General features: G+C 44.1%; 1 protein-coding gene across 1 annotated transcript in view; it reads left to right on the plus strand.

Moving 5' to 3' along the window:
- Positions 1-23,705, plus strand: part of SHOC1 (shortage in chiasmata 1) — a 283,884-nt gene that overhangs the window by 170,830 nt on the left and 89,349 nt on the right. Inside the window, exons 18-19 of the mRNA XM_033962662.1 lie at positions 17,972-18,041; positions 19,582-19,813. Of these exons, the coding sequence (XP_033818553.1) occupies positions 17,972-18,041; positions 19,582-19,813 (302 nt within the window). The remainder of the gene's footprint in view (positions 1-17,971; positions 18,042-19,581; positions 19,814-23,705) is intronic.

A 23,705-nucleotide genomic window follows, 5' to 3' on the forward strand; every position in this document is an offset into this window, starting at 1 on the left:
TTTTTCTCCCTGAGTTATTGCTGGGAGTGGGGTGGAGGGAGTGCTGTGTTTGATTTTGGAGAGGGAACGGCGGGTGGGAGAGGAATGGTTTGGAGGAAGTGGTGATCTGGTTGGGGGGATGTAGATTTTGGGATGTGGTGTATGTTGATGGGGATGGTGGGTGTGTGGAAATGGATGTTTGTGTCACGGGCTTTGGGGACTGTTTACTTCCTTGTATATTAGTGAGATGTCTGGAAAATCTCACTGTGGAGGAGGGGGGTGGGGGGTGGGGGTGGGGGGAGAGGGGGCAGATCCTTTATGAGGTGGTCTTTTGATGCTGTTTTTTATCTGGTCCATGGCGGGGTTTAAATTGGTGTCCTATAACATCAGGGGTCTTAATTCACCTTATAAGCGTAGGGCCTTTTATAGGGAGTTACTTAGATTGCGGGCCGCGGTCTGTTTTGTCCAGGAAACCCATTTGTTAGGTGTACATGAACATCTAGTTAAAGATTCTAGGTTTCCGCAGGCCTTTTGGGCCTCCCGGATGGGTACTACTAAGAAGGGAGGGGTGGGTATCCTAATTGGTAAGGGGGTCAGTTGTGCGGTCAGAAGGGTGATCCGGGACCCACAGGGCAGGTACATCATACTTGAAGCCTTAATTGAGGGGTGCTTGTACACTCTAGTTAATGTCTATGCCCCCAATGAGGGGCAGGGTGTCTTCTTTCAGGAGTTGGTGTCTAAGATACTCTGATTTAAAGGGGGCTCCTTGCTCTTGGGTGGGGTTTTCAATCTCACGGTTGCCCCTCATTTGGACAACTCGGGAAGTGCTGGTTGCTATGGACGGCGGGATCATAAGTTGTTGCGGGAGGCCCTCCTGGCCTTAAATGTTGATGGTTGGCGCTGGTTGCATCCGTTAACTAGAGACTTCACCTATTTTTCTAGGACGCATGCCTCATATTCCCGAATAGATTATATTTTTGTGGAGCGAGGGCTACTACGTCGGGCGGAGCTAGCGGGGATTGAGCCTGTTACTTGGTCGGACCATGCTCCTATTTGGGTGCGGATTGCTGGTGGGGGTGGGGGCTCGGGACGGAAATTCTGGCACTTTAATGATAGTCTGTTGGATGATCCAGATGTGGTGGCTCAGATTGAGGGGTGGTTGCGGGAATATCTGGATATGAATTTGGAGTGTGGGGCTTCGTTGGAAGCTGTTTGGGAAGGGCTGAAAGCTACCCTATGGGGTAGGCTGATAGCGTTGGCTTCTGCTAGACAGCGTCTGCGTCGGGAGGCGACCGCTGAGTTATTGCATAGGATAGGTCATCTGGAGGGGATGCATAAACGTCAACCTTGGGATGTGGGGTTGGGCAGGCGGTTGCAACAGGCCAGGAGAGATTTGCGGGAGCTGGAGTTGGAGCACTTGCGCCTTAATCTGCAACTTTTGCAACAAAGGTATTTTGAGTTCTCTAATAAGGCTAGTAGACTGGTGGCTCATCGTTTCAAAGTGCGTCAAACGCGCAATCAGCTTCTTTCGATCAGGGCGGCTTCTGGGGAACTTCTGAGGAAGGAGGATGATATTCGAGCGCGCTTTGTGGAGTTTTATTCTCAACTCTATTCTCCGGAGGCGGAAGCGACCTCCCAGGACCGGGCTACTTATTTGGCCTCGGCGTCGATGCCTAGGATTGCGGAGGGGGATGTTGGGCGGCTAGATCGCCCGCTTACGTTGATTGAGGCTCGAGAGGCCTTACGCTCTATGAAAGTGAGAAAGTCCCCTGGGCTGGATGGTTTTACGGTTCGGTATTATAAACGGTTTCAAGATTTGTTGCTGCCTCCCCTCTTGCGATTTCTTAACTCTCTGGGCGGGGATCGCATGCTTCCCTTTTTTATGCGACTGGCGAGGGTCACGGTGTTGGCTGAGGCAGGGAAGGATCCTTTGCAATGTGCCTCTTACCGCCCGATATCTTTATTGGGAGTGGATATTAAAATCTTCACGCGGATTTTGGCGGATCGCCTGATGAGTTGGGTTCCCCGGTTGATTCACCCTGACCAATCGGGCTTTGTGGTTGGTCGGCAGGTGGGTGATAATGTACGGCGGGTTTATAACTTGTTGGAAAAGGCTCGCAGTGGGGCTCGGGAGGCGGTCTTTTTGTCCATAGATGCTGAGAAGGCCTTCGATAGGGTCTCCTGGCCATTTTTGTTTCAAGTATTGGAGTCTATTGGGCTGGGACCGCGGATGCGGGACTGGATCCGTATCTTATACACGTGTCCGCTTAGCTGTATTAAGGTGAATGGGGGCTATTCGGATTCTTTCTCTCTGGCACGGGGCACGTGCCAGGGGTGCCCTCTCTCCCTGCTCCTTTTTGCCTTGACGGTGGAACCTTTCGCTCAACGGATCCGAGCTACTAGAGATATTAGGGGGATATCGTTACCGGGGGGGGGACTATAAGCTGACCCTCTTTGCCGACGATCTCCTCTTTACGGTTGAGGATCCTGAACTCTCCCTGCCGACCGTGTTGCGGGAGTTGGCCGCTTTTGGGGGGGTGTCGGGATTTCGTATTAATGTGGGGAAATCTGAGCTGCTTAATGTTAATTTGTCTCCTGATCGGGTGGACTTTCTGCAGCGGCGTTTTCCGTTTCGGTGGGGTTTTTTTTTTTATTTTAATTTTAATTTTTTTTATTCTTTATTTATTTGATTATTCGTTACAATGCCTTAATAACAAATATTCACGAATGACCACAAAAATACAAATTCCATACAAAGAACAACAAAACATATAAGGCAATTAATCAACCGTGTCCTAGTCCACATTATCACTGGTCGCCAGTATTTTAAAATAAAACATCAAATCTATCTGTCTACTATCTAGGGACAGGCAAATGGCATTTATATATATTATACAACGTCCTCCAAAAATAAAATCAGTATTAGAAATTAAACTTTCGGTGGGTTAAGCATTCCCTCACTACCTCTGGGTTTATTTTGGCCCGCCAGCTATTACTCTCTATGATCTCAATTACCCCCCGCTCTTTCGTCGTATTCGGTTGGATTTGGATAGCTGGCGGGATCAATATTTCTCCTGGTTGGGAAGGGTGGAGATAGTGAAAATGATGATCTTACCCCGTCTTTTATTCTTGTTCCAGGTCTTACCTCTTTGGGTGAGTAGAAAGACATTAGAGGGGATACAAGGGCATATTTTCCGTTTTATCTGGGTGGGACGTCAGCAGAGGGTGAGTAGGAAAGTTTTCTATTTAAGCCAGAACGCGGGAGGTCTGGCGGTTCCTAATGTGTTGAAGTACTATCAGACCACACAGTTGTGTGCCCTTTTGGAGTGGCAGACGCAGGATCCAAAACCGTGGGTAGTGATTGAACAGGACTTGACGGCCGGAGTCCCGTTGTTGCACTGTCCCTGGCTACCTGGGAGAGTGCGGTCTGGGGGAGATCCCACCTTAGTGGTCACCTCTTTGCGGATCTGGTCCACGGTCCGGAGGGGCTTGCTGTTGGGTAGGCGTTATTCTTGGTACACCCCGTTGCGGCATAATCCTGAATTTGAGCCTGGGAGTGGAGCTGGGGGGTTTGGGGGTTGGGAGCGCCGGGGCCTGGTATGTGTGGGCCAATTGTGGGATCCGGTTTTGAGACGTATACGGTCCTTTGAGGAGCTGCAGCATCGTTATGATTTACCATCTCGAGATCTCTTCTGTTATTTGCAGGCGCTTCATTATCTCCAGACGTTGGGAGTTGTGGGTGATCTCCGTGGTGGACGGACGCCTTTTGAATTATTACTGGGCCTGGTCCTCAGGAAGGGTACTTTGTCGGCTTTGCATCGCTGCCTTAACGTTCGGGGAGATGCGCCCCTGCCTTATATGACAGCTTGGGAGGGGGATTGGGGGTCTGTTATCCCTTTGGCTACTTGGGAAGATATATGGAGGGAGGTGTCCTCTGCGGGCATTGCGGCTTTTTTGGTTGAAAACGGATATAAGGTTCTTTTTAGGTGTTACGGCACCCCTCAGGCTTTGGCTAGGTGGCGAGGGGATGTGAGGGGTCTTTGTTGGCGAGGATGCGGGGAGGTGGGAAATTATCTTCACATGTGGTGGGTATGTAGGGGGGTGAGGGATTTTTGGGATGAGGTTTTCCATCATGTTTCTCAGATCCTTGGCAGGCAGATCCAGGTAGACTGGAGACATGCTCTCTTATTTTGGCACCAATTGGATCTGGATGGGGGAGCTGCCCTGTTTTGCAAGCTGGCTTTTACTGCCGCCAGACTGGTCTTAGCCTCCTCCTGGAATCAAGTACAGCCCCTCACCTGGCACCTGGTGGAGAGGCGCCTGTTGCAATGGCAGCTTCTTTACCAACTTACCGCTTTGCAACATGGTAAACGACATAGGTATGCATATATTTGGCACCGCTTTCGGGCATCTGTTTTGTATGGATCCCAGGTAGGGTTTGAGTTGGGTGCTCGATCCGAGCTTGGGTGAGATTTAGACCTTATTGATGCGGGTTTTCAGGGGGTATCTCTGCTAGCTTCTTTCCTATTTTGAGCTTGCTGATCTTTTCTTTTAGTTTGAGGTATGGGCTGTGGGATCTGTCGATAGGGGAGGGGGAGTGGGGGGCTGGTTTTTCTTGGTGTGAGGGGTGGTTGTTTTTTTTGCCCTGTAGGGTTCTTGGGTTATTTCAATGTTTTCTACTGGTGATACTTTTGGTATTTTGTGTATGTCATTGCTGGCATTTGTTGTTTGCCTCTTTCACTTGATAATTCTAATAAGCGTTTTATTCAAAAGAAAAAAAAAAGAGAGAAAATGTTCATTTTCAAAACTGCAAGTCATCTATCTTTTTTGTTTGAAAATGTGTTATCTAGACATTTGGGCCCTTAGCCCTTCAGTTTTATTGCCATTCTCGAATATAAATATGTCCACATGAAAAACGCATAAAAGAAATCTTTTTGGATGTCCAAGCAGCTAGCATTCTTACAAACTATTTATAGACAGCTGAGCATTCCTGAGCACAGCAGAGGGGCACTCTAAGGATTACTGCAGAGAATGTCCTATTAAATTTCCAGATACAGATGTCAATATTACTTGGTTATATTATTTGCTGAGTCCTCCAAAATCCACTCAAAACTTACTGTACCCACCTGTACACCACAACAATAGTCCTTAAGCCTGCAGGTGTCATATTTATGTAGGTACTGAGGATTTTGAAAGACTCACCATATATAAGCAAGTTATAGTGACATCTGTACCTGAGACCTTTAATAAGACATCCTCTGCAGTAATTCTTAGAGTGCTCTTCTGCTCTGTCTGCTGATGTATGAGAGCCATGTGAATCTGTCATTCAGGTTGGACAGTACTTTGGGTGATGGGAGGAGGTCGGTGTCCATGGGGAGAGTAAGGGGGTCGTGTCTTAATCTGTCTAGTGGTCAGTGTGGACACCTTTTTAGCATTTAAATGCTTTTAAAACAGGTCTAGCTCCAAACGTCTAAAAAAAAAAAAAAAAAGCCCTGGACATTTTTTTTAAGGTTTGATTATCCCTGTCAAGCGTCCAAGTCCTTAGTCCACCCAAAACATGCCTCTAACGCTTCCCCTTAAGATTTAGATGCACTGGAGACAAAACAATCAGAAAGACTTCTAAAAGGTCTGTTTTGAGAATGCCCACTTGGATGTTTTGACTAGAAGAACATCCAAGTGCTGGTTTATGTTGCCTTTGGGACATCTATCTTTTTTGAAAATGAGCCCCATTGTTTCACAATGATTATTCATTCACCCCCAGTGTTCATCATTCATGTGTGTGTTGTTTTTTTTATACACACACGTTATATACACATATATATTTCCTCACACCTCTTTATATTTTTATATTCATAATTCATGTATTTATTTACTTTGACTATGCGTTTTTAAGTATACATATGTCTGTTTTTTAGTTTTCAATTTAATGATGATTTATCCATTCATTTATTATATGTACAGTCTGTAGATTCATTTACCAAGCACTTTTAAGGATATGCATGTATATGGACTTTAACGTGGAAAATGCAAGGTCATGCATATAGGTAAAAAGAACCCGTTGTTCAAATACAAATTGGGGGGGGCATTATTGGGAGACAGCAGTCTTGAGAGAGACTTGGGTGTGCTGGTAGACGCATCACTGAAGCCATCTGCTCAGTGCGCAGCAGCCTCGAAAAAAGCCAACAGGATGCTGGGCATCATAAAGAGGGGCATAACAACCAGGACGCGGGAAGTCATCATGCCATTGTATAGAGCTATGGTGCGTCCACATCTGGAATACTGCGTTCAATATTGGTCGCCGTACCTCAAGAAGGACATGGCAGTGCTTGAGAGAGTCCAAAGGAGAGCAACGAAACTGGTAAGAGGGCTGGAACACTGCCCATACGCCGAGAGGTTGGATAGGCTGGGGCTCTTCTCTCTGGAAAAAAGGAGGCTCAGGGGAGATATGATAGAGACCTTCAAGATCATGAGGGGCATAGAGAGGGTGGATAGGGACAGATTCTTCAGACTGAAGGGGACAACAAGTACGAGGGGGCATTCGGAGAAACTGAAGGGAGATAGGTTCAAAACAAATGCAAGGAAGTTTTTTTTCACCCAAAGGGTCGTGGACACTTGGAATGCGCTACCGGAGGAAGTGATCAGGCAGAGTACGGTACAGGGATTCAAACAGGGATTGGACGGATTCCTGAGGGATAAAGGGATCGTGGGATACTGAGAGAGGTGCTGGGATGTAACACAGGTATAGAAAGCTAACCAGGTAATAAGTATAGAAACCCAACCAGGTAGTGCATGTGCAAGACCGGAGGGTTAGGACTTCGATGGGAAGATAAAACTCAAATGGGAAACCAAGGTGGCAAGGGGGCCCCTTCTGGTGTCTCAGACAGTCCGTGACCTGTTCGGGCCGCCGCGGGAGCGGACTGCTGGGCAAGATGGACCTGTGGTCTGACCCAGCGGAGGCACTGCTTATGTTCTTATGTTCTTATGACATTGTGCTTCTCATGTATTCATTCATCATGCACTTTTAAGGATATGCATGCATATGGCCGCTTTGCTTTTTATGTGTTCACCATCATTTTACCCAAATGTCATGTATAGATGCTGAATAAGGTTTCTTTTAATTGTTTGTAAGGTCATCTATAAATATTTTTAGTAATTGTGATATGTCAACCAATCCCATAATGGTTTTAATTGCTCGATGTTGTTTTTGATCTGTTTTTCAAGTCTGATCTATTTTCATTTTATATTTTACTCTTCTTTTCCACCTTATTCTTTTTTTTTTCTTTTTTCTTCTTTTTTCTTCTTTTTCCTTCTTTTTAATTAGTAGTTACATGTGGTTTACAACCAACTGTATTGGGAAATAGATGGGGAGCCAATGAAGTGATCTATTTTCATTTTATATTTTACTCTTCTTTTCCACCTTATTCTTTTTTTTTCTTTTTTCTTCTTTTTCCTTCTTTTTAATTAGTAGTTACATGTGGTTTACAACCAACTGTATTGGGAAATAGATGGGGAGCCAATGAAGTGACCTGAGGAGAGGGGAAATGTGAATATTGTGGCTATGGTGGGATATATGTCAAGCAGCAGAATTTTGAATGAATTGAAGGGGAGAGAGATGGTTGAGCGGAAGACCTGAGAGAAGCAAGTTGCAGTAGTCTACGCGAGAGGTGATGAAATTGTCGATGAGGGTTTTGGTAGTGTGCTCAGAAAGGAGAAGTCAGATTGTGATAATAATATAGAGAAAGAAGTGACAGGCTTTAGAGGTTTGTTGGATCTTAGCAGAGAAGGACAGAGAGGAGTTCAAGATGACCCTCAGGTTGTGAGCTGACAAGACAGGGAGGAGGAGAGCTTTGTCAACAGAATAGAGAACAGGGGAAGAAGGAGAGACTTTAGCTAGATATGTGGAGAACTTTGTATCCCCATAATGAAGACTTTACACACTTATCGAGAGCCTACTCCATACAATCACGTATAGAATAACTTCTCCTGTCAAAGTTTCTTTCCCCTTTGCTAAAGGAGGCGAAGATAGTGTCAATAACTGTCTCAGACCATGCAGTGATCTGGATTACTATATGGGATTCTCTGGGAGATTCCCCCATCTATATTTTGATTCTAAATTTCATGAATTCTTAGCTGAGAAAATAGAAAAATATGAAACATATAACAAGGATTTAAAAAAATAGATCAACCCTTTTTTGGGATGCTGTTAAAGCAGCACTCAGAGGTGAGACTATATCTTACTCCTCACGTAAGGTATGAGCTTGAGATTGTGAGATTCTCTGGCTGGAAGCTCAAATTTAACAAGATAAGAGGGGCTTATGGTAAATAAGACCAAGAATATTATAATGCCTCTGAATCACTCCATGATGCAACCTCATCTTGATTATTGCATTTAATTCTGGCTTAGAGAGCTGCACGGGGATGACGGGAACCCACGGGGATCCCACGATGCAACTCGAGCTGCGAGGCTCGTCTTCTATTTCCTGCCTGCCCTGCAGCAGCACACATAACTGACCGGAAGTCTTCCCCGATGTCACCACTGACATTGGAGGGAGGGGATTTCTGTCCCCGTGCAACTCTCTATTCTGGCTGCCTTATCTAAAGAAAGGGTATACTGTCAAAAGCGCGCCAGACATTGGTGTGCCGACAGTCCCGCAGCAACATTTACATGCAGGATAAATGTGCACCGCTGCTGTGAGGCCTTCCCGTTTGTGAATGGGGGTGTAGGTGGTGTGAAAAACCTACTGCATCCCCTAGGTTAGTCACAGAGAAATATAGAAAGATATACAAACCCTGGTGCAGAAGGGCTGACAGGTCAGGGTCCAGGGGTGTAGATCAGCTGACTATCCTTTAGACAGCGAGGAAGAAATGGAAATAGGACAGGAAAGCTGTGACTTTTCTGAAGCTGTCCTAAAGCCAGGCAAGAAAGTTCTGCCCTGCTACTATCCAGTGCCTATTAAGCAGAAGGCAGATCAGCAGGGTATCCTGAGAGAAACAATACAAGCAGAGGGAAGGAAACTCTCCCCCCTTCAGCTACAGGGGAGTGGTTTCTTCCCTCAGCTTAAACCGAGGCTCTGTAGAGAGCTGAGGGGGAAAGAGTTAGGCTGGTGAGTCCTGGAGAGACAAGCAGTACAAAAGCAGAGAGCCCAGGGTGAGGCTATCCTTCCTGGGGAACAGCCAGACCAGTGGTTGGAGTCTGACTGTAAGATGAAAGAGGAGTCAGTGGTGAACTTTGCTGTGGAGCCCAGTGATACTGAGCCTATGATAATTGAGGGAGGTAATGCCCCAGTTGAATATTAGCCTGAACCAATGGAGACAACACAAAAACCTGTGAGTTCAAAAGAAATGATTTTGCTTACTTTGTTATTTCTCTGTGGTCTCACTATGGTATGAGGGCATGCTATGACAAAGACTGTAATATTGGAGAGGGCAAAGTTTAATCTTAAATATCTGGCTGAGTAAAGCACAAATGCCTGTACCAATGCCTGTATAAATCTTAGCTTAGCTAACAAATGCTAGGCAGGAAGACAGCTGAAGAACTAGGGTGTCATGTTACCAAACCTCCATGTCTGTTCACAGCTGCAATGTGTGAAATGCAATTAAGTCTGCCTGTCTTTGTAGCTTTGAGGAAAACACTGAACTGGGGACTGCTCCATTTTTCTGGATAAACACAGGTCAACCTTATTGAGTGTGTTCAGCTAGCCAGCTTCACTGAACAGTAATAAGGCTAAGGAACTGTTGCTCTGATAGCAGATTGCTTGTTCTAATATACAACTCTGGTGAAGAGGACTATTGAGACTGTGTTGCATGTTTGATAAAGTCCAGAGCAAAGTGATTTATGTTTTGTTTTGGGGAAGTTCTTTTGTTATTCATTTGACTGTAAATTTCATGCCCAGGAGTACCTGGAGGGCATGGAGTTGCCGTGAGCAGAGCTTTAATAAAGGTTATCATTACACCCTGGAACCATCCTGTCTGGTGGATTTCTCTAGGAGCCAGCACAGGGGCTGTACTAAGAAGCAACCTCAGGTATCCCAGTTGAAAGGTTTTCCCTTACTTCAAAGGGGGCTCATGCCGGAATTTAGGTGTATGTCACTGCTTGGCTGCCTAAACCGCTCGGCTAAAGCATAGGTGGTGACAGTGGGGAACCCCCCCATTGCACACCTGTTGGGGGGGGTTGGGGGAAACCCCTAGTACACAGAAATCTCCCATTGTCCTTCCCATTTTTGCTCTTCGGTAGTTTTCAGTGTAGTGGGGGGTTCCCCTCCCACACCCCTGCCAACGGGAGCACGAGGACTTGTAAGTTTAGGGGAAGGGGTTCCCCACGGGTTCCCCACCCACCCCCTCACAGCACAAATGGGAAGGCCAGAAAGGTGGCGCAAATCTGTCCTGTGTGCAAATGTCACCACGGAATTGTCAGCTCGCCAATGTCTGGCGCGCTTTTGACGGGACACCAAAAAAGATATAGTAGAATTATAAAAAGTTCATAGAAGAACAACCAAAATTATAAAGGGGATGGAACTTCTCTCAAATTAGGAAAGGCTAAAGACTTTAGGGCTCTTCAGCTTGGAAAAGAGATGGCCGAAGGGGGATATGATTGAGGTCTACAAAATTCTGAGTGGTGTAGAGTTGGTACAAGTGAATCAATTTTTTACTCTGTCGAAAATTAGAAAGATTAGGGGACACTTAAAAAGTTACAAGGAAATATTTTTAAAACCAATAGGAAGAAATATTTGTTCACTCAAAGAATAGTTAAGCTCTGGAATTCATTGCCAAAGGATAGGGTAATACCAATTAAGGTAGATGGGTTTAAAATAGTTTTGGACAAGTTTCTGGAGCAGAAGTCCATAGTCTGCTTTTGAGACAAACGTGAGGAAGCCACTGCTTGCACTGGGATGGTAGCATGGAAAGTTGCTATTATTTGGGTTTTTGCCAGGTACTTGTGACCTGGATTGGCCACTGTCGAAACTGGATACTGGGCTAGATGGACCACTGGTTTGATCCAGTATGGCTATTCTTATGTTCTTATGTAAGCTGAGGTGCTAAGGAGATCACTGCTTGTGGGAAGGGCTGCACATACTAAGAGCTTTATACTCAATTTTGATTTCTGGGAGAACTGTTTATCCTGGTGACCTTCAATGGCATGATCCACTCATATGGCTGATCAATCCTGTTGTCTACAAATAGCTATTACAGATAAGAAAAAATACTCCCTATATATACATAACAGTAGATGCCCAGAAAATATGGTGTAGGGATAAAAGCCCATGCCACAAGAAAACGAGTAGATTGGAGATCCAAGATGGCTGCCTAAGGAAATGCATGAATGGAAACAGCTCTAAATCCTCTCATTCTTGGAATGGATAGGAAGTGAAAAGGGAAGCAGCGAGACTTTCCCTCTCAAGTCTCAAGTCAGTCTCCCATATTACCAGATATCCATTGCAGAAGCTCTCGCTTGAACTTTAACGCTGATCCCTCCTGCACAGCCACTAGAAGCAACGGTGATGGGAGATGCTGAGGTCACACTGAGCCCAGCTCAGTGGCAAGCACCCCCCCCCCCCCATAAATCAGCTTTTAAGGAACTACTTTGAAGAAGTTTTAGGAGTTCCAAAAGATGCATTTCCACCAATTTCCACTGCTTATTATATATCTTCTCAATTTAAGTGGTACCTGAGATCAGTGGCATAGCGAGGGTGAGAGGCACACGGTGCGGTACGAGCAGCAACCCCACCCTGTGCTCGTACCAGCATCGGTTCTTCCTCTGACATCAATTCCTAGGCACAGGTCCAGGAACACGAGTATAGAATGTCAGGCGCAACTCTGGGTAAGAGCGAACAAGAAAAGGACCTGGGTGTACTGATAGATAGGACCCTGAAGCCATCGGCACAATGCGCGGCAGCAGCAAAGAAAGCAAACAGAATGTTAGGCATGATAAAGAAAGGAATCACGAGTAGATCGAAGAAAGTCATAATGCCGCTTTATAGAGCAATGGTCAGACCACACTTGGAATACTGTGTCCAACATTGGTCTCCCAACCTAAAGAAGGATATAAAACTACTGGAGAAGGTTCAGAGATGAGCAAAGAAGCTAATAAGAGGTATGGAGAACTTGGAATATGAGGAACGACTCAAGAAACTGGGACTGTTCTCCCTTGAGAAGAGGAGGCTGCGAGGGGACATGATCGAGACGTTCAAAATACTGAAAGTCATCGATAAAATAGAGCAGGAAAATAAATTATTTACATTGTCCAACGTGTCACGGACAAGAGGACATGGTTTGAAGCTAAGGGGGGACAAGTCCAGGACAAATGTCAGGAAGTTCTGCTTCACGCAGCGAGTGGTGGATGCCTGGAATGCTCTCCCAAAGGAGGTTATTAAGGAATCCACTGTGTTAGGATTCAAAGGCAAATTAGATGCGCATCTCCTTACGAGAGGCATAGAGGGTTATGGGTGACTAAAACTACATCAGGTATATACCTGATAGGGCCTCCGCGTGTGCGGATCGCCGGACTAGATGGACCATGGGTCTGATCCGGAGATGGCAGTTCTTATGTTCTTATGTTCTTAAGTGACATCAGAAGAAGAGCCAACGATAGCCCAAGCAGCCGGTTGGGGTTGCTGCTCGCATTGTGAATGTTAAAAAGGCACAGGGAAGGGAAGCAGTGTGCACAGTAGTAGGGGGGCAGAGAGGAGGACGGGTGTTGGATCCCCCACCAAGAGGGCACCCGGGGTGGACTGCCCCCACCCACCCTCTTATTACACCACTGCCTAAGATTGGAAAATCTCAGTTGGAGAAAAGGAGGAGGTTTGGAGGATATTTCACAAGATAGTTTAGATTGAACTGCTTTCCTAGAGAAATCTGATAATGAAACTGCTTTATTTTCATCACAGACAGAGGCTTTTCATGGGACAGAAAATTTGGATTTTCCTGATTTAATCAAGGTTATGCAAGACTGGAGAAATAAATTTCTAGCAATGAAGCAACAAGTGCTGTTACGTGATGCTAAATTTATGCTTTGATTTCCTTGTAAATGTTGCATAATCTATGCCACTCATAAGTATGTTTTTTATGACCCTGAGCAGCTAAAAGCTTTTCTAGAAGCAAAGAACTCTGAGCTACCTGGGCTATTTAGTGATGATAAATAGCTTGCATAAAATTTGTTATTGTCTTCCATTAAGAGCAATTGATTGTTATAATTTCCTCAGAATTACTTAACTTCAAGATTTATTTTCTTTTGGATGTCCTCCCATATATTGTGGACTGTTAAGCACTAGAAGTTTCCTGTTTGATGTATATGTGTATACCTTTATTTCTTTTTTTTTTCATTGCTAAATGTGCTTTGCTTAACAAGTACTTTTGCTTGAGTTGGGCAAGTCACTTAATCCCCCCATTGCCCCAGGTACACTAGATAGAGTTTGAGCCTGTCGGGACAGATAGGGAAATAAAATAAAGTACCTGAATGTAAAACCACTTAGGATATAAGTGGTATATAAAATAAATAAATAATTTTTTAAAAAAGAGATAACCAGTGGATTACAAAGATTGACCTTGTTACACCTGTGAGAAAACCCAGAGGAAAAGCGGGGAAGTGGGGTGGCAGAAATGTGGGGAAGCTGAAAGCTATGAGGGTAAAGGCAAAGGGCAAAACAGAAGTACAGGGAACAGGAGAGGCGGCCCAGGTGAATGCAGAGGTGAATGCAGAGGTGGAGGAAAAACGACGGGACCTGCGGTGCTTATACGCAAATGCAAGAAGCCTCATGGCCAAGATGGATGAACTAGAGGTCGTGGCCAAGGGGGAAGACCTGGATATAATTGGAATTACAGAAACATGGTGGACAGAGGAGAATCAATGGGATGTGGCGCTGCCGGGGTACAAGCTCTACAGGAGAGACAGGACCCACAAGAAGGGAGGAGGCATAGCACTATATATAAAGGACTCTATCTACTCGGTCGGGATGGATATGGCAACGAAGGCAGAGGGGCTGGAATCGCTAAGGGTCAAATTGCCGGGAAACAAGGGTGCAGGCATAAAACTGGGGCTGTACTATCGCCCACCTGGTACGCCGGAGGAAATCGGACACGACTTGGAAGCTGAACTGAGACAAGAATGCAGGACTGGAAGTGTAACAGTGATGGGGGACTTCAACTACCCGGGGATTGACTGGAGTACGGGTCACTCCAACTGCACTAGGGAAACGGGATTTGTAGAAGCTGTGAGGGACTGCTTCATGGAGCAACTAGTCAGGGAACCGACGCGAGGGAGTGCTACTCTTGACCTCATCCTAAACGGATTAGAGGGGCCTGCAAAAGGGGTAGAAGTGGGAGGACCACTAGGCAACAGTGACCACAACGCGATCCGATTCACATTAAAAAGGGGGACACCCACAGTAAGGAGGACCGCAACAACTGCGCTCAACTTCAGGAAAGGGAACTATGTTGCTATGAGGGAAATGGTGGGGAGGAAGCTCAAAAACATCCTTAGGATGGAGACTGTAGGAAGCGCCTGGACCCTATTCAGGGACACCCTGCAGGAAGCACAAAGAATGTACGTCCCAAGTTTCAGGAAAGGCAGCAAGAACAAGCGGTCAAAGGACCCAGTTTGGATCTCAGCAGAAGTAAAGAGGGCAATAAACGACAAGAAAGTGTCCTTCCGGAGATGGAAAAAGGACCCAACGGAGGAAAATCACCAGGCGCACAGGAAATGCCAAAAGGAATGCCACCGAGAAGTTAGAAAAGCAAAAGGGAAATACGAAGAGGGGCTGGCCAGGGAGGCGAAAAACTTCAAGGCATTCTTCAGTTACGTAAAGGGGAAGCGACCAGCGAGAGAGGAGGTGGGGCCGTTGGACGATGGGGATAGGAAGGGAGTGATTAAGGAGGATAAAGAGGTAGCTGAGAGGTTGAACACGTTCTTCTCGTCGGTTTTCACGAGAGAAGACACATCTAATATACCGGACTCGGAGGAGCTCATGAGTGGGGAACAGGCTGAAAAATTAGAACACATAGAGGTAAGTAAGGAGGATGTCCTCAGGCAGATAGACAGGTTAAAATGCGGCAAATCGCCGGGCCCGGACGGGATCCACCCAAGGGTTCTGAAAGAACTAGGACAAGAAATAGTGGGCACAATCCAGCATGTTTGCAACCTATCCTTGAAAACTGGAGAGGTACCAGAGGACTGGAAATTGGCGAATGTCACACCTATCTTCAAGAAGGGATCGAGGGGTGACCCCGGGAACTACAGGCCGGTGAGCCTGACTTCAATTATAGGGAAGATGGTGGAAGCTATGATCAAGGACGGTATTTGCGAGCACATCGAGAGATATGGCCTACTGAGAACAAGCCAGCATGGATTCTGTAAGGGAAGGTCATGCTTAACGAACCTTCTGTACTTCTTTGAGGGAATAAGCAGTCGGGTGGACAATGGGGAACCTATAGACATCATTTACCTTGATTTTCAAAAGGCTTTCGACAAGGTGCCACATGAAAGGCTGCTTAGGAAGCTGTGGAACCACGGGGTGGGAGGGGATGTGCACAGATGGATCGAGAACTGGTTGTCGGGTAGACTGCAGAGGGTCGGAGTAAAGGGACAATACTCTGACTGGCGGGGAGTCACGAGCGGTGTGCCACAAGGATCGGTGCTGGGGCCGTTACTTTTCAACATATTTATCAATGACCTGGAAAAGGAGGCAAAGTGCGAGGTTATAAAATTTGCAGACGATACCAAACTGTGCGGCAGAGTTAGGTCCAGGGAGGAGTGTGAGGACCTGCAAAGGGACCTGGACAAGCTGGAAGACTGGGCAAACAAATGGCAAATGCGCTTTAACGTGGAAAAATGCAAGGTCATGCATATAGGGAAAAAGAACCCGTTGTTCAACTACAAATTGGGAGGGGCATTGTTGGGAGACAGCAGTCTTGAGAGAGACTTGGGTGTGCTGGTGGATGCATCACTGAAGCCATCTGCACAGTGCGCAGCAGCCTCGAAAAAAGCCAACAGGATGCTGGGCATCATAAAGAGGGGCATAACAACCAGGACGCGGGAAGTCATCATGCCATTGTATCGAGCGATGGTGCGTCCGCATCTGGAATACTGCGTTCAATATTGGTCGCCGTACCTCAAGAAGGACATGGCGGTACTTGAGAGAGTCCAAAGGAGAGCAACAAAACTGGTAAGAGGGCTGGAACACTGCCCGTACGCCGAGAGGTTGGATAGGCTGGGGCTCTTCTCTCTGAAAAAAAGGAGGCTCAGGGGAGATATGATAGAGACCTTCAAGATCATGAGGGGCATAGAGAGGGTGGATAGGGACAGATTCTTCAGGCTGAAAGGGTCAACAGGCACGAGGGGGCATTCGGAAAAACTGAAGGGAGATAGGTTCAGAACAAATGCAAGGAAGTTTTTTTTCACACAAAGGGTCGTGGACACTTGGAATGCGCTACCGGAGGAAGTGATCAGGCAGAGTACAGTACAAGGATTCAAACAGGGATTGGACGGATTCCTGAGGGATAGGGGGATCGTGGGATACTGAGAGAGGTGCTGGGATGTAACACAGGTATAGAAAGCTAACTAGGTAATAAGTATAGAAATCCAACCAGGTCGTGCATGTGCAAGACCGGAGGGTTAGGACTTCGATGGGAAGATAGGACTCAATGGGAAACCAAGGTGGCAAGGGGGCCCCTTCTGGTGACTCAGACAGGCCGTGACCTGTTCGGGCCGCCGCGGGAGCGGACTGCTGGGCAGGATGGACCTATGGTCTGACCCAGCGGAGGCACTGCTTATGTTCTTATGTTCTTATAAATTACCGAGTCTGGAGTGCCCAGTGCTATAATACAATGCAAAGACTGTTGCACAAACTCGTGCTGTGATTGAGAACTTGTCTGGGCATGCCCGATCATGACACTGCTACTTGGCTGATGCAAGGACAAAAGAATGTAGACAGTCATGACAAGGACTTGGGTCAGGTGAACCCCCAGACTAAATTTGGGCAAAATCCTCCAGAAATGTCATAAGACGTTCCTGTGGTCATGTTAGTCACAACAAATTGCACCAGCCAATCACCTGTCATGATCTTATCAAATCTTAGACATTGCTGATAACAAAATAATATTAAAAAAACAACGCAGTTTATCTGAATAACGATGATAAAAACAACTTCTCTCAACTCATCAGCTGTCCTTTTCTACTAACTGACCAACATTGGAACATCACTGAGCACTGCCTGTTATTCCTAAGGGAAGGGGGCCAGCTCTTTGATCCTGGTTGTAAGCCAAGCTCTGTAATCACTCACAGGTGACACATATTTTTGTGTCTCAGGGAGGTGCATGTTCCAAATAATATCTGAATAGTTCATTCAAACATTTTATTTTTTATCTGTGATATTTTAACTGCTCAAATGTTATTTTTATATTCTATTTCTTTCTGTCTTCTTCAGTTGCTTATAAATAGTACTTATTCTTAATGCAAATAAATTCTTTGTTATTTCTATTAGTTTTTTGGTTTCAGTCTAGTAGTATAAACATATCTTGGGAGTCTGAACTCAGTACTGCTAATTGGGAGATGTGATTTTAGTAATAATATCCAATGTGCATAACATAATTTTGTATTTGCATATTTCTACCTACACTGCCCAGTAGAGGTCTCTGTAAATTACTGTTGACTCCTACAACAGTACCTGTTTTTATGTAATATACTTACTGTACATGTAGACATTCCCAGAGTTAGAGAATGAGTGGAACAGAATTGACATGTATATCTGTATTTTATAAAATGCATCAGGTATAACTTTGTGTGGGAGCATTTCAGGAGGTTATTTTATAAAGGCACATTTCCTTAATAAAATGGTTGCTTCACGTGCTCACATGTGCCTTGACAACGTAAGTGCTCTTTTATAAACTTACCCTCAAAATAGGAAAAACCCCTTTAGTATAAAGTAAAAAAAATATTTAAAAACCCAACTAAAATGTATTTGAAGAAATTAAGCAATTTCTATTTCTCTTTACTTTCTAGGTGTTAATCGTAGTGCGAATGGATTCTAGCTGTGTAAAAGGTGTTCTTATTAACACTCTTAAAGTGAAAGGTAAAACTGTGAATTCTAGTTGCTCATCTTGTTTAATATACAGCTACGGTATTTTTCCAGAATATAATTTCTTAAAATACATATGTACAGTAGAAAGTTCTCAACTCAATTTTGTTGAAAGACCATCCTGTTATGAACACAAGATGTCATTGTGTAATTACAGTATTTTATAGTGTCCTTTATATTGCTATACTTTTCTGATTCATTTAAAGCTTATCTCCCATTGCGAGTCTGGAGGAAAAAAAGCTTAATGAATCAGACTATTAGATGTTCAAATAGTTACTGAACAGCAAGTTTAACCAACTGATTTTAACTAGTTGATGTTCTCAGCTGACCAGTTGATCTCAGCTGACCAGTTAATGTTGCACTAAATATCCAGTTAAATCTAATTACACAGTTTGCTTAGGGGTTCTAAATGTAGCAGCACCTGTGCTTCAGGGAGACTCTTGGTTTGGATTCTGCCATTTAGTGGATCACTAAGACCTCCCATTAGGGCCCTGATATTTTAAACTTCGATATGTGTCTGATTTTTATTTCTTGGCCTCCCTCAAAGATAGAAGAAAGGGCGGGGGGAGGGGGTTAAGATATCTGTCCAGGTGGTTATTCAGAGCATTTAGCTTTTGCCATGACTTGGATCCCTCTCTGAGAGATGCCAATGGATATATATTAGGGTAGGACCATGGTTTGTGGCTGTTCAGAGGAACCCGATTATATAGAACTGCAGGATATATTAAGAAGCCACGGGTTGGGGTGGATATGACCAAATGGGGTAATGTTAGAGTCATGAGAGGGAAACACTCGTGCCCGTCCCTCAATGGCATCAAATGATTAACAGAGTAAGATTTCCCTTAAATGGCATAATTTCCATGAGTAACTGTTAGAATCTGAGTGCCAGGCAAGAGATGGGAGAAGTCGTGGCTGATAGAATGTGTTAGTGATAGGAGTTCGCTCAAGAAATGAGAGAGATTTATATTTAATTGCCAGTTTGAGGAAGGTACTGTGGTTAGAAAAATAAAAAAGGAGAAAGCAACCCTGGATTTTCTCCGCTTCCACCTATGTCAGCATTCTCAGCTCCTTCGGCTTACGAGATTTAGAAGGGGTCGTACCCCCAGACTGACAAGGTGCAACTGGAGACAAAAACATTAAAGGATGTGGCAGAGCAATGCACTTTAAGTGAACACTGGAGGATTTCTATCTGATGGATACCTGTAGGCAGAAGCTCCAGAATTTTAAAAATCCCCTTTGAGTATTCATATTGTCAGATTCTGTAGAGCATTTAGAACAGGCTCAATGTTGGCAGATTCTGTTTTAAAATACCAGTGAAACTTGGGATACTCTGACCTGCACATCTCAATTCTTTCTTCTGCAACGTGTCTAAAATGGGAATGCACATGCCTACCATGTTAAACAGTCTAAACATGTGTATTTACCTTGCTTTAATAAATAGACATTTTGAACCCTAGGATTACTTAATTATGAAAAATATACCTTAATTAAGGTCTTGAAATAGTCCTTTTAATTTTTTTGCTATTTCTGGCAGGTTTAAAAGTTATGGATGCATTTCCAGAAGAAGGTAAAGAAAAGCTGGGATGTAAAAGTGTCTTAGATAGGTTAGTAAAAATTGTAGATTTGAAAAGAGATTTTTTTAATGTACTAGTGGGGCTCATTTTCAAAAAAGAAAAACATCTCCAAAATGACATAAAGTGGCATTTGGTTGTGTTTTGTTTTTTGGGTTTTTTTGCTAAAATGTCCAAATTACTATTTTCAACCCCCATATTATAGATGGTTTTTTTTAGGCCATTCATCCCCTGTTCATCTAAATTTCAAGAGGGGTTGTTAAAGGTGTGTTTTGGGCAGGCTTAGGCCTTGGAACTTTTGCAGCAATAATCAAACATTTAACAAAACATCCAGGGCACCATTCAGACGTTTGGAGCTAGACCTGTTTTAAAAATGAATGAGACAAAAAAGTGCCCAATCTGATCAGATGACCCCCTTACTCCCTCAGTGGTCACCGACACACTCCCACCACCCAAAGATGTGAAAGAAACAGTACATTCCAGCTTGTGTTACTGCTTCAGATGGCAACACAGATGCATCTGAGCAGAGGGGCACTCTAGAGGGGGGTACTGCAGTAAACATCACATTAAAAAGTCCCAGATACATATCTTACCATAACCTGCTTTTATTGTATGGTGAGTTATGTTCCTTCTAACCTGAGAATGTGAGCGATCACTCATACTTTTTCTGAGTGTCACTGCTTTGCTGTGTGCTCTTTTGTCTGTGTCAGGTCTTTGCCCCAGAGCAGGAATTGTTGTCAGAGGGGGCAGAGGACCAGCACAGCTGACAGCATGCACCTGAGCAGAGCAGCCCCATGTGTGTATAGGTAGGCTATTCTGATGCTCTTGAGCATGGGCGAGTCAGTAATGCTGCTCTCAGACCATAGCTCCCATTCTGCTTGTGAGGCCCCTTCTCACCAAAGTAGTATTTAAAGAAGAATAAAAAAAAGATCTCATACAAGGAGATTGAACTGTCACTCTTCTACTTGTGAGTTTAATATAAATATAATGTTTTAACATATATAAACAACAATTTTTCAATTCATGTGTTCTTTCAGGGGCATTGTCTCTAAATTGTATATATTTTATATGAGGAGTTGGGGCACATTCTCAGTTCGGCTCCAGAGGTTAAGTTGGGCTGCAAATAAAACTAGGGCCTCGATTTTTGAGGCATCCCAGCTCAGCTACCATGATAATTGCAACCAGATAATTGTTTCCCAGAGGCCAGAGCAGGTCTTTTCAAACTTGGTTCAGCACAACAGCTTGCACCTGGACAAAGCTCAAATACTAAAACAGACAGAATAGGTGAGAATGATGTACTGAAACCTTTGTTTGCCCTTGTGATGAATTATCTACATTTTCACAATACTAACATGTTTCACACTTTTTTTTCCTTCAGAAGGGTGTAGTTATAGAATATTTTCTGAGAAAACAGTCAATTGGTGAGTTTTTTTACAAAGGTGCGCTAAATCCACGCATGCTCTAACTACTAACGCATGAATAGGATAACATGCACGCATTAAGTTTTATCGCACGCTGAGGCAGCACTGTTTAGGCACTGCTTTTTATTTTTGCCACAGATGTCTTTATAATATTTTCCCCCTTTTCTCCTGATTTCAGGTTCCCAGAATGGCTAATGACTCCCCTTGTGTTTCCCAGAGGCCAGAGCAGGTCTGTTATAACTGGATCCAGCACACCAGCTTGCACCTGGGCAAAGAGCCAGCAACTCAAATACCAAAACAGAAAGAATAGATGAGAATGATGTACTGCAAACTTTGTTTGCCTTTATGATGAATTATATACATTTTCACAATACTAACGTTTCACACTTTTTACCTTCAGAAGGGTGTAGTTATTGATGATTTTCTGAGAGAACAGTAAATTGGTCAGTTTTAGGCTCTCTTTTACAAAGGTGTGCTAAATCAACACATGTGCTATTAACGTGTCCATAGGATAAAATGCACACATTGACATTTGCCACATGCTTAAAGCGGTGCCATTTAGGGCGTCATTAGTGTATGCTAAATGTTAATGCTTGCATGTTATCCTATGCACATGTTAGTAGTTAGCGCATGTGTGGATTTAGCGCACCTTTGTTAAAAACAGCCTAAAACTCACCAATCAATTCTTAATTTGTCTCAATCTATCTTCCTTTTTCTTCAGCCGGCCTTCTCCTACCAGGAGCAGATTCTGGGACCTTACCAATTCTACCACAGTAACAACTTGGACCTACGAGTACCTTACTCTGCATACCTGTCATCCATCTCATCGAACTGCAGTTGCCTGATATTACATTTGCATGCTGCTTTCCTGGACTGTGCAATAAAAATCTTATACCATTTTTCACCTTGTGCTTATTTATATTGAGTAGCAGCCAGGCATTAGTGTTTCCTTAATAAATACCACTTCAGCTACTTGGTCACATTGACCTTTGTCTTATCTAATGTTCCATGAGGCCCAGGCTGCAAAGGGGGGGGGGGGGGGTAGCTGGTATGTCTCCTAACTCACAGCCTGCAACCAGCATAATATTTGAGAGCATGAGATTAGATGAGAGGATGAACCAGGTGCATTAACTTAGTGGCTTCTTTCAGTCAGTTTCCTACCCTGACAATTTGAGATATGCTGAACTGCAGCTGATTAGGCATACTTTGGGCGCTTTGTTATGGAGCCACAAGCACGCTGATGCTACTGCCCAAAGGATGCCTAAACAGCACAGTATAATCCAATTAGAATTGCTATGATTTTATGGCTGATTCTGTAGTACAGCAGTTAGAATGAAGGTTGGAATGTGAGCCTTGTCTGGGTTTGACTCCCTCATGTCCTTCAGCTGACAAAATACTCATTTTAATAAAAATGACAAGCTACAGGCCAATCACATCTAATTTTCATCTCAAACAGCACAACATTTATTGAACCCGACTTGAGATTCTAGCTTTTGGGACAATGAAAGCAATGCTTTAAGCCATTGAGCTACCAGTCTTTTGTCTCAGCTAACTGTGAGATGATAGCTAAGCCGATTTTACCTTAGCAGATCACTAAGCTATTATATGACAGGGGAGTCAGAGAAACTAGAGTGGAAGGTGCTGTAGCTCAATGAGTAAAAGTGCTGTACTGATCTTCCAGAGGTTGTGAGTTCAACTCCCAGCCCGTCTTTTACTTGTGGCATTCTACTTTGCAGGTGCACTTTGATGATGTCACATCCATTTGCAATGAACTAGAAGCCACATTCAGATCTGTTCTGTGTTTTATCCTGTTGTTAAGCTTGGCCAGTTGAAGTTATGGGCTTTCTGTTTGCTTTGAGGAATGAGCTGATTATAGCAATGTTTCATAACAAAGAGAGTGTTATTTAGAGCAAGGAATCACTTCTAAAAACCTCTCTCAAATAACATCTGTGGGATGCCCAGATAAAGCTGATTGGGGATGACCTAACTAACATGTATCTTGCTAAAGCCTTTCTGGAGCTTAAACCATTTCTATTGGAAGCCTATATGGAGCTCAAAGTCCTATGCTTTACAATTCTTATAGGAGCTAATGATACCATTGCTGTACAAGTTTCTGTGTAGCACAAGAGTGAAGCTTCCCCCCTTCCATGCTGATGTTCCCAGATCAACTCCCACTGAAACTAATATATTATAAATATCCTTTTAAACATGTATTTTTATTATCCTTTTAATGATGGTATACTTTGGGTTAATTATGTTAATGCTTACAGTCCTGAAATCAGTAAAAAACACCTTTTTATATATAACATCGTAGAGACGTCTATCTGGCGTCTATATGGGGTTTTTGGGAACGCGTGCCTAATAGACGCCTAAGATATGCTTAGTGCATTAGAGACGATGCATTATACGATGCCTAAATAGTGTCTAAATAACGCTGATTGCCACTTGTGCCACATGAACGTCTAAAGCACGCCTAAAGTTAGGCACACTTTACAGAATCTAGGCCTTAACCTCTAATATTAACACTGGGGTTCAGTGTGAAGGGCTATCCTTCCATTAGATAGTATTCCCTCCCAAAACCCTTTTAGCAAGATTTTAAGTTTGCTTTCTTAGTATAGTACTGGTCTTCTAGTGTAGCAAACAGGAAAGGATTACTGATTTTCCCT

Source organism: Geotrypetes seraphini, chromosome 1 (genome assembly GCF_902459505.1).
Source record: "Geotrypetes seraphini chromosome 1, aGeoSer1.1, whole genome shotgun sequence".
Classification (NCBI taxonomy): domain Eukaryota; kingdom Metazoa; phylum Chordata; class Amphibia; order Gymnophiona; family Dermophiidae; genus Geotrypetes; species Geotrypetes seraphini.